Raw genomic sequence first — 11,983 nt, 5'->3', positions numbered from 1 at the left:
GAAACCTAACGTCTTAGAGAAGAATAGAAAGAAGCTTTCGACTAAGGAAAAGACGCGACGTAGAGAGAAAAGACTCTACTTTAAGTATAGAAAAGAGGGTTATATAGCTAGTTTTTATTATAAAGGAAAGCTATAGAAAGGTTAGAAAAAGTAGTTTAGTAATACTAGGTAACTAGTAGTAATAAATAGAGCCGCCTTACTAAACAGCGATTAGAGTAAGTAAGAGGCTACTAAATTAAGTTTAGTAGTCTAAATAAGATCTAAAGTATCTCTAGTAACTAAGAAATACTAGATTAAAGACTCCTTATACTAGATAGACTTAGAACCTAATAGTCTCTTAGCCTACTAACTCGAGAAAGTAATTCCGAAACCTAGAGAACGTTAATACTTCTAGAAAATAATAGAAAAGAAAAATATTTAGAAAACTAAGAATAACTAAAAGTTTACTACTAACTAATAGATATAGAGAGAGAAACCTATAATCGATATATATTATAAAGTATCTTTTATAGATATAAAAAGAGTAGTATTCTAATAAGAATATACCTAGAAAACGACTATTAAACTACTTAGACTAATTAGATAGTTACTTTACTTAAATAATATTCTTAAGCTAAGAGATATATAGAAAATTATTAGTAAATCTCTAGAAAAACCTATCTAGAAGTAGGTCTCTTTCGTTAAGAGGTAAGCCGATAAGTTCGCCTAATAAGAGGCCCCGATTCTAGATACGTATACTCTATACCTTAGTATATTCTATTGTTTATAAGAATAGACTATATAATACTATATATAGACTAACCTAGTTCGAGATATAGAGGTTATAGAGATATTATTAGACTCTTATAAGCTCTATACTACTAGGGATTAGAGACAAATTATAGTCGAAATAAAGATTAAAGAAAAACTAATTAGAGTTATAATTAACTTAGAAGCTAATAGAAATTATATCTTACTCTATATAGTAAAAAAGTTAAATATTTCTATAATAAATATTTATCTATACTCTCTAAAACTAGCCGATAGGTTAGATTATAGTAATAGATAAGTAGATAAAGCGACTATTCTATCTAAGTTATTCTTACTAGATAGATATAAGGCTAATATCTAGTTTAATATTACTAAAATTAGAAACTATAAAGCTATATTAGAAATAGCCTAGATCTAAGAGTATAACCTCGAAATAGACTAGTATACTAATACTATAACCTATAGAAGATAGGCCTATAAGAGTATATAGATTTAACTATAAGGCCGGAGAGAGGTTTATACTACCTTCTCTAAAGCGCCTAGATACCTCGAAGAAATAGAGGGTCCTCTATAGAATACTAGTAAGAGTATAGAAAAATAGATATCTATATAGTATAGAAGATTTAAGAAGTTATTCGAAAACTTAAAAGACTTTTAAGCCTTACCTAAATACTAACTATAGAATTATAAGATTAATCTAAAAGAAGAAAGATAACCGCCTTCTAAGAAATTAAGACAATACTAGTTCGACGTCTCTAAGATATTAGAGAAATATATTAATATAGTACTTAAGAAAGAATAGATTAGGCTATCTAAATTACTAGCTACTTCGAATATACTAGTAGTAGTAAAAATAGATAATAATAAAGAAAGACTCTATAGAGACTTTTAAAGACTAAATAATATTACTATTAGAGACTAATACTCTTTACTAAATATATAGTATCTATAGAATAGACTAGCTAAAGTAAAAATATTTATAAAACTTAACTAGAGAAATACCTTTAACCTTATTAGAATTAAGAAAGAATATAAGTAGATAACTATATTTATTATACTCTCTAGCTAATATAAATATACTATTATACTATTCGGGTTAACTAACGCCTTTATAATATACTAGAGATAGAATAATAATATTCTATAAGAATATCTTAATAAGTTTATTATCTATTATCTCGATAATATTCTCGTTTATTTAGAAAATAAGAATAAATATAAGAAGTATATCTACTTAGTTCTAGAAGCCTTAGCTAAGGTAGACTTAAGACTAAAGCTAGAGAAGTACGAATTTAGTACTTAGAAGACTAAGTTTCTAGAGTTTATTATTAAACTAGAAAAAATAAATATTAATCTAAAGAAGATCTAATAAATAAAGAACTAGCTAGAATTAGAGAACGTTAAGATATCTAGTTATTTCTTAGTTTTAAAAATTTCTACCGATAATTTATAGAAGAATATTTAAAGATTATAAAACTACTTACTAATCTTACTTAAAAAGACGTATCTTTTCTTATAGAAGAAAAGAAGAGAGCGGCTATATAAGAACTAAAAGACTAGTTTACTAAGAAACTAGTTATTAGAAGTTTTAGTATTAATAAACTAAGTATAGTTAAGACTAATACCTTAAATACTACTATAGATACTATTTACTTATAACTAGATAAGAATAGAAAAATATACTCTATTATATATTACTTTAAAAAATACTTACTAGCAAAATAAAACTATAATATCTATAAAAAGAAACTTATAGCTATAGTTAAAGTACTAAGATATTAGAAAATTTATCTCTAAGAAGCTAAATTCTCTATTATTATCTTTATAGATTATAAGAACCTATAAATATTCTTAATAATAAAGAAATTAGATAATCGACAAATAGTATAATAGGCTAAAGAACTTACCTATTTTAATATTATAATTAAATATATAAAAGAAATAGATAATCTCTAAGCTAATACTTTAAGCCGTTAGCTAGAATATAAGAGAGATAAGATCTATAAAAGGTAAGCTATTCTAAAAGAAGATAAGAATAGAAACCTTATTTCTAACTCTAAGGTAATTACTACCCTTACTAAAATCCGAGGCCTATAGTATAATAATATTATAACTACCTAGAATAAAGTACTAGTAGTTTCTAAGGAAAACTCGCTATATAAAGAGAGAAAACTTAAAGTACTAAGCTTATATACTTTAGAATTTATCTAGAAATTCTATAAAGCCCTAGAATATAGTTATTAAGAAATTAAAAGAACCTTCTAGAGAATTTAGTAGTAATACTATATTAATAGACTATAGACTCTAGTTAAGAAGGTAGTAACCGAGTATAATACCTATATTCGAAATAAGTCTATATACTATATACCTTATAGACTTATAGAATAAATACCTATCTTAGAGAAACTATAGAAAATAATATTATAGAATTTTATTATTAAACTCTTACTATTAAAAGATCTAATAATAGAAGTTAAATATAACGTAATTCTAGTTATAATAGAAAGACTTACTAAGTATATAATCTTAATACTATATAAGAAGTTAAGTACTATTAAGAAGCTAGTATATACTTTTATCTAGTATATAGTTATAGACTATAGTACTCTAGAAGAAATAGTCTTAGACTAAGATAAGCTATTTATATCTAAGTTCTAGACGGCTATAACTATCTATATAGAAATAAAGTAAAAACTATTAATATTATTCTATCTATAAATAAATAGAGATAATAAAAGAATAAACTAAGTAGTTAAAGTATATCTAAGATATTATATAAACTATAAGTAAGATAACTAGGTCGCCTTATTACTAATAGCCTAGTTCTTATATAATAGTACTACTACGAAAATAATATAAGTATTACTATTTAAAGCTAACTTTAGTTATAAGAAAACCGCGTTCTAAGAACCTTATAACGCGACTATCGATAGTTAGGTAAGAAGAATTCTTATTAATAACCTTTTCTCTCTTTATAAATAACTTATTAAAGAACTTAAGTTTATCTTAGAACGAAACGTATTCTACTATAATAAGAAGTATAGTTAGAAGTCTATACTTAGAGAGAGGAATAAAGTTTATTTAGTTAGACAAAATATCTAAATAAAACGACTAAGCGATAAACTAGATAATAAGAAACTAAGACTATTTAAAATTAAAGCGTATAAAGGACCTTTAAATTATAAACTAGCTCTACTAGAAAGTATAAATATTTTTCTAGTATTCTATATATCTCTTCTTAAACTAGTACTACCTAGAGTACTACTAGCTCTAGTTATAGAAATAGAACTAGTAAACCCTAACGCCGAGTATAAAGTCGAGAAAGTCCTAGACTATAAACTTATTAGAGTAAAACTATATTATCTAATAAAATAGAAGAACTATTTATAATTAGAAGATATATAGAAACTAGTAAGTAACTTTAACTACTCTAAGTAGCTTAAGAAGTTCTACTACTAGTATCTAGAGCCTCTTAGAAAGACCTAGAATTAAAATTTAGATCGAGTAGTAATAGATTATAAGTAGAGAAGTCGTCGGGTAAGGTAGGGCGAGCTAGTAGTCGCTCTACTTCTACTTCTCTCTTCTTCTTCTCTCTCTTTTTCTCTTCTTTCTACTACTCTTTTCTCTCTAACTTATCTAACTTATTTAGTAAGTTAAGACTTATTAAAATTATCTTTTATTTCTATTTCTAAAGAAACTTTTACTATTAGCAGATATAAGTATAATAAGCTAGTATCTCTTAGATCTAGGCCTTAGTCTACTTATTCTCTAAAAAGAGTTTCTCTTCTTAGACCTTAATACTCTCTTAGTTATAAACTAAGAGTATTTAATTTATCTTCTTAATATTATATAATTTTTTAGTAGATATATAGGTACTATAGCGACTATATTTTAGGTTCTAAGAGACTATATACTCTTTTTCCGCCTTTTTATAGTAAGAGTAAAGTACTATTTTCTTTCTAGTTAGATTAATTTATTTACTAAGAGCTATAATATTAGAATATTTAGTTATATAGTCGGGTAGTATATTAGAAGAAAAGAAAGTTTATAGCCTTTAATCGATATATTTCTTAGTTATACTTAAGTATATAGACCTACTAGTTCGAATAGAGGATAGTATTATAAGTAGCGTCGGCCTCGGCGTCGTAATACTCTTAGAACTAAAGGTCCTAGAATTAGGCGAGGTTATAAGAATCGAGTAGTTTCTAGGACTACTATCTAATAACTTAATTTAGTTAAAGTTAGTAATATTTATATTAGCGAATAGGCCCCGGTTTAGAGTACTATTACGTAATAATAAAAGTTCGATAAGTTCGCTAGATAAACCTATCGAACTAGCTAGAAGTTTAATAAGTTTAACTAATAAACCTATTAAACTTAAGGAAAGAAAGTTCTATATAATAAGTATAATTTCCTTAGATAGAAGCTTTATACTTAACTTATTATAGTAATAGTATATTATCTATTTAACTTACTTTTATTATAATAAATAGATCTCTAAATCTATAAGTAATAATCTCGCGCCTACTTCTTAATATACTAACCTTATAATAACCCTAGTCTACCTCGAGTAGAATCGAATCGTTATACTTCTCTCTACTAACTATTACGTTAATAGCTAGTAATCTAGTAGTATAGGTTACTAGTAAATTAGAAGAGAGTCGCGCCTAGCGGGACTAGTTTAAGAGATAAATCGAAGTTCTTAAGAATAGCCTAGAAACTTATAAATAATTTGTCGGCGTCGGAATCCTTAGTAAGCTCTACCCTACTTGTATAGTATATCGTAACTTATACGTCCATTTTAGATAGTACTCTAGTCCTAGGCTAGGATTTCACGAAGAATAGTCTTACTTAGTCGGATAATAATAATAACGATAATAATACTAGTACGACGTATTAAGAAGTTAGATCGTTGTCTAGTCTGTCTCCCGAGGTATCTCTAAGGTTAAAGGGAGAATTAATAACTAGCGAGCCGCTTCTAGTAGAGGTTCCGGAAGAATCGGAACGAGAACTTAATTTCGGATTTACTCCTAAGAATAAGGTGAAGAAGGGGAAGGTTGCTTCTAAGAAGGCTATATTTGAGTTTAATAGCTAGCTAAATTATATATACAGTATAGTTAATTAATAGCTTTAAGTACGGGTTGCCTATAGGCGTACACAGTCTAAACCTCTATTGTATTTTTCGTCTTCTTCCTGTGAAGGAAATCGTGAGCGTATAATCTTTTGCTAGTGAAGTGCGGGAGGAAATTTGGAAAGTTGCCACAATGATCAGCACGATTGTGCGTCTTGCTTTAGTTATGCTTGTTGGCCGTGCACCTCCCAACAAGCTTCCAATCTGCCACCACACTTTTGCATACTCACGAGTTGCCGCTTCCTCATCACGTTATGGGTTCTCACGGACCTTGTCTCGAGTTCAATACAGTCAACTCTCGCTTGGCAGCTGGGCAAAGCCGCCACTAGCATTCATTTATCCTGCGACAGGACTATTGGGGTGATCGTCTTTGGTAGTACACGGAGGAGAAGGTGAGAAAAGAATTTCTGGTAAAGCAATCGAGAATGCCAGGAAGGAGTTAGCACAAGCAATTCTTTAGTACTAACAACTTTCTTGCACGCATATTTTAATACAGTAGTATCATCAATCAAATAGTACAAATAGTTCGTTTGTACTGACCGTGAGGGTTGGATTGAGTAGCTATGGGTGGTTCTATTTACTGCACAAGACGTAACGCGAAGAATTAAAAGTCAAAGAATGCGTGAGGAGACCCTTTAAGGGGATCTTCCTGAATACATAAGCATATAGATAATAGACGAACCACTTTTGCCCCTCCCCGTTCTACATGCGAAAAATCAAGTTCGCATGGTTGCGAATTATGCCTGAGGCCTCGAAGCGATCTGGTTGCCAACTCAGACACAGCACAAGCGTGCTAGAACCGATGGCTTCCCAGCACTTGGACAAGGTTGGCACAGTTGCTCTAGCCCTGGGTTTGTGCCCACACTATTGGGCTGGCTCGTATTCAGTGCTGGCCTAATTGTGCTGGCACCGTATTCGAGCTAAGCTCAGAAGCGGGGCTGGCCCACCAAGTGTGCCAGCACAAATGGGCGAGATCTGTGTGTGGGCTAGTAGTCTTGGTATTTTGCCTCGAGCACGTCGAGTATTATCGGCACTGCTAGTATCACTCCTTTAAAGATACTAGATGAGTCCTGGCATTCTAAAATATTCTATAGTATCCGTATCTATGCATAACAGTAGAGGTCGATTTGAGACATATCGCGATCTTTCAGTTAGAACTGTTCTTGGCTGGTAATCTTCGACTTGCGCAAGTACGCAAAGATAATCTTTGCTGGTCTTACAATTACAGATAATTATCAAGTAGTGTTGTGGTTGACAATTGACCTGCCGAGGTAAAGGTGGACGTGGTGGCATAGCTTGGCACGCTTTCGAAGAATACGCTGCAATGCCGTTAAGGAAAGGTCTGATTAAGGAATACGTAACATCATAAATCACGTCTTAACATGCAAAGATAGAAGTGGCGTCATTATTTTGTATTTCTGCCCTGAATCGAATATGCCTAAGACAAACAATATCTCTAATATCTAGACAATTGACCTTTGTGCTGGACCACGTCACATTACAACTCTGGCAGTCTTTCCTCAAGAAGTGTCTCGTTAAAGAACCTGGGCTGGCATACGAGACTACCCTCTCACGCAGTGTCAATGAGGGATTTCCAAGGCAGACAAAATATTTCGTCGACCACTCTTCTCCCTTGATAGACCGAATCGCCTCGCTGAGGACATCAGGCTGCTGGGGTTTGACGACCAAATGATTGACGTTCTCTGCAAGACCTCCACGCTGAGCATGACAAAGAAGCAGCCCTTCCTCAACGCCTCAATACGCTGTTATGGCATTTATCGCTACCATCCGCCGCCGAGTCTCACTTTCGAGGGACGTTCCGGGCAGACTACGAAGCAGGCTTTTGATAATTAGTATTGTTTCAGATCTCAGAAATGGTGCACGTACCTTAAGGGGGAAACCCATATAACTCAAAGAAAGTGGTCATTTTTCCTTCGGAGGGGTCTTGTTTGCAAAAAACCAAGAGTATTTCTCCATAAACCTGTCGATCTCGGCAAACGCTGCTGCGGGTTCGCGCGTTTGCATTTCGACCTCACCAACAGAATGGTCAAAGTCCGTCAAGTCTAACATGATAGAAAATTAATGATCTGCGAGAAAGCTTTCCCTCGTTGTAAGGTAGCGACAGATGCTATTCAGACCGAAGTTGACTTCTGGACTACGCCTATAACCTACAGGCACAAAGGTAGCAACGAGTTTCTTGATCTCGTCAGCCTTTCTATCGACAAATTTTGATTATAGACAGCGAGACAGGGACATTGTCTCACGCGTATTGGCCTTCAAGCCAGAGTTACCCCTTGCATAGATAAATATTTAGATTCCAAGACTTTGACTTTGGCAATTTTGTCTCAAAAAATTAAGGTCGACAAGGTGATTGGTGAGTAATAACAGATGCTCTGCGTCTTTGGTAGTTATACAATGAGTAGAGAAAAACATTTCTAAAATAATTAGAATTCACTTAACATTCCGATGTTGTTGAACGAAATGTTGAAGGCCCTTCGGCTGCTGTTTGTTGTTGGGAAGGTCAGATGGCCGAGCGGGACAATGCAGTCCGGCACGTCAGTTTGTCGCAGATAAGACACGCAGAGACAAGGTTCCTGTGGCTGAGCAAATGTGTAGCTGTGTTGACTGATAAATCTTAGTAGTACCGGTTCAAGTATGAGCTAGAAATGGATTTTGACTTAGGATCTGCTTGCTTGGGCTTTAGATTTGGTTTGGCTGCTACTCTCGGAATGGTTACTCGAACACTCGAGGGGAGAGACTTTCCGATGTTTGGTTTGAAGCATTTGAAGCATTTTCCTGTCTTTACTTGTGATTTGAGTTGCCCCTTCTTAGCTCGATTACCAAGCTATTACACATCATTGGTCCCAAATCCCTTGAACGCCGGAACGTCTCTCCGGGCATGCCCGGAAACCAGCTCACACGATCTTTTGTAAAATGTTCCACCGTCGGCCTCAATTTCGTCTCGTGGAGGTTAAGATCATCAACGGTACCCAAGCGTATAAAATTTATCCCCGGGAAGGCATCTCCAACGCAGTTCATGAGCGTACCACACGTCTTGCAGAAGTAATTGGTCATCGCCTTGCCCGTGGTTGGTGTCCGCTTGACTATAGACTGATACGTTGTCGCGGCCGCGCACGTACTTGAGATATGGATCTCGAATAGTGACATTTGATGCGAATATTGAGGCGGTGACTTTACGGCAGTCGTGCAGTTACAGACAAAGGCGCTACAATCGAGCACTTCGTCTCCGCATTCATCCCCAATGCTGAGATACTATCGATCTTAGAGATCCCAATGTATCACCTTTCTACGAGGACTTCAATCAGTTGAGAAGCTTCCCGGTCGATGATTGAATTTGAAGTCTAAGCTGTAATTCCTGCGAATGTCCCGCGCGTCGACTCGAGTCATCTTACTGGGTATGCAGGACTTAATTGCAAAACGCCTACTCCAAACCCCAATGCTTGCGTAATAACCGGGACTTATTTGCAGTCTCCCATCCTGTACACGTCCTAATCTCCCTGAGGTGTTTCAATATCACGATCTGTTCTTCAGGTCTCATGTAGTGCTGCGCAGCAATTGCAATCGGTTCGATGTTATTGATCCACTGATTCCTGGGTATGAAATTTATGTTAGAAAAGTTATAACAATATTTCTGGGGCAAATAGATCTAGTATCAAATGACTTACGGGTCATTTGATATAGAAATGGCACCAACCCGTCTGGCATGACAAAGGGGGTTTGACTGTATTCCTTGTGAGCGGAGTCTACTAGACTGGCCTGTTGTGCTTACAATTGTAACTAACGCACGTGGGAACGGTTGTAGCTGAGATGTTTGAAGGAGCAATATGCAGCTGGTGTGATAGAATATGTTTCCACATACTGAGGATAAAAAGATGTTACTATGTAATCCATAGGCATCGAATCACCACAATCTAGTAAAAAAGTACAACTTCGCCGTTTGATTGCTTACCTGCAGAGGAGTTGCTGAACAGGATTACAGGGAATGCATCGTTCTCTCCAATTTCAAGTTCCAAGACAGGTTTCATGCACTCAGGCCTCGATATAACCCAGGATTCCAGAGCTTCCCACAGCTCCTGAAGAGTGCCGGGGGCGCAATGGTCATGACGGACTTGATTGACGATTCTGGAAAAGATGAATATTACTCTGTTGGCCCAGTGATCCTGCACATTATTGGTGTTTGCAGATGAGAATCTGTGCCATAAGTCCTTGTGAATAAGTGTTGATTGCCGGCATTGATATGCAGCCCATACATCTAATTAAATCAGTATGTGTCATTATCCAAACTAGGCAGATATTATTTACCTAGACGAGCTAATGCCCAAAAACAGGCTATCGAAGTCAAGGAGAGTGGACCTTCCCATGTATGAAGTTGCAGCTTGTTTATGTAGGAGCGTAGTTGTGTTCGTAGATCTTCTGCCTGAAATGTCATTGCACAATATAAAGAGAGAACGACGGTAGTAAGAAGAAATGAAGCATTGTTGGATAACTGGGCACTTCGGTTGTCAGATGCCCCCTGAAGTAGTAATCTTGCATATTCGTACAGTTGAGAACTTAAGTTGGAGCTCTCATGAAGATTGGCGGTGTTTTCAAGGAATCTGGCGGAGACTGCCAACGCAGCTGAGCCAAAACAACTCGACTGTACTACAAGTCGTCCGTGGAGAGCACTGAAAGTCTGAAGTGAGTCTGCAAGCTCGCACCAGTGTGACACATTGTTAAAGTAGCAAAAGATCAGTTTGCTCTTCATTGAATGGTCTGTGATGAAATAAGGGATGCCAGGGTATGATAGAGCTGTATAATTCGGACGTGCTATATTTAGGCACTCAGGTCCGGACAGGTCATTTGAGCGATCCACTGTATCAATGCCATACAGCGAAAAAGCGCCTGAATTTGCTGGTGTCGAATCCTGGTGTCCCAATTGGTGTGTTGGGGTCCTACACTGTGGTTCTAAGTGCGAAGGTTTTGAAACACCTGTTTCTTCATCTTCCGTCGCACTCGGACTAAGTACTTGAACCTCCTTATAAGCATGTGTATGGCGTGTAGGAGAAGTAAGTGTAAGCGAAGAGGTACTGAATGAGGTGCTATGGATGGCGTTCTCTGCATGCACTACGTAATCCGTTTCCACAAACTGAGAAAGGTTTGGTTAGCACTTTCTGTGGAGTGGTGAAAAGAAAGAAAGGTACAATATATTGCTTGGGGATGGGCCTGCCAGTTTCAATGCTTCTAAGAGTCGATAAATCGTGCTTGGATAGGCGTGTTATACGCGAATTGTCGAAAGATAGCTTAACACCCCATTTGCAATCATGACGAAGACGTCTACAACTCCCACACAGTGGGACTACCTCATCACCTGTAACCGTTAATCTATGCTTTTGGCATGCTGGAAATGACCTGGTTGGACTTGCACTTGATATGGCGACTTCTGCAAGTAAGACTTTGGCATATCAGCAACGTAACAGCAGGTTGAGACCTCATAGAGGACCTACCAGCCACGTCGTGACCGAGTGTGTACAACCTTTCCGGCCCTATCAACCGTATCTATGGAAGAGGTAGGCGAGAAAGTTCTGGTCTCCATAACGAAGCAACTCCCCTACAGGTCAAATGCGAGGGTCAAATCCGTCAACAAAACTGAGTTATCGTCGTTTTGGGATACTGCTTTGGGTGCGTCAAGCAAGGCCTCTGAAGATCTGGTGAGGTGTGCTGCCAATGTGGCAGTAGAACGATCGCTTCCTCGGATGTGGCGGCTGAAATCTGAGGCCATGCACTGGCGTGGTTGAGAGCCAAGGCTCCTTCCTGAAAGCTTCCGCTTTAGGAGAATGCAGCCGTCGAATTGAAACCTTTGGCATGACGTTTCCGAAAGTCTTAACAGGATTTTGGAGCCGAAAAGGGTATTTTTGAATTTCGAACAGAAAGGCTTTGGTAATATTACTCAAGCTGTGTACTGCCTCCTCTTTCATCTCTTTGGTAATGGATCACAGTCGCCTTCGATGTGTAATGAGTATTTTTTCGAAGCTACCGGATTTAGCGTCTGTTCATCTCTTATTCCTACTCAATTCGATGTGAAGTGGGGTAGGGATCCCTCAC

The 11,983-nt window shown here is 36.0% G+C and overlaps 1 protein-coding gene across 1 annotated transcript; it reads right to left on the bottom strand.

The window, feature by feature from the left end:
* Positions 1-9,323: 9,323 nt before the first annotated feature.
* GLAREA_07622 (uncharacterized protein) lies at positions 9,324-11,660 on the bottom strand (the record flags this gene model as incomplete). Its single annotated transcript, XM_008082310.1, has 8 exons — positions 9,324-9,492; positions 9,568-9,623; positions 9,672-9,760; positions 9,852-10,154; positions 10,205-11,027; positions 11,242-11,333; positions 11,386-11,414; positions 11,494-11,660. The coding sequence occupies 8 exons, from the start codon at positions 11,658-11,660 to the stop codon at positions 9,324-9,326; spliced, it is 1,728 nt and encodes a 575-aa protein (XP_008080501.1).
* Between the last annotated feature and the right edge of the window lie 323 nt (positions 11,661-11,983).

Source organism: Glarea lozoyensis (assembly GCF_000409485.1).
Source record: "Glarea lozoyensis ATCC 20868 chromosome Unknown GLAREA16, whole genome shotgun sequence".
Classification (NCBI taxonomy): Eukaryota; Fungi; Ascomycota; class Leotiomycetes; order Helotiales; family Helotiaceae; genus Glarea; species Glarea lozoyensis.
This window is presented reverse-complemented; position numbering and strand designations above follow the sequence as displayed.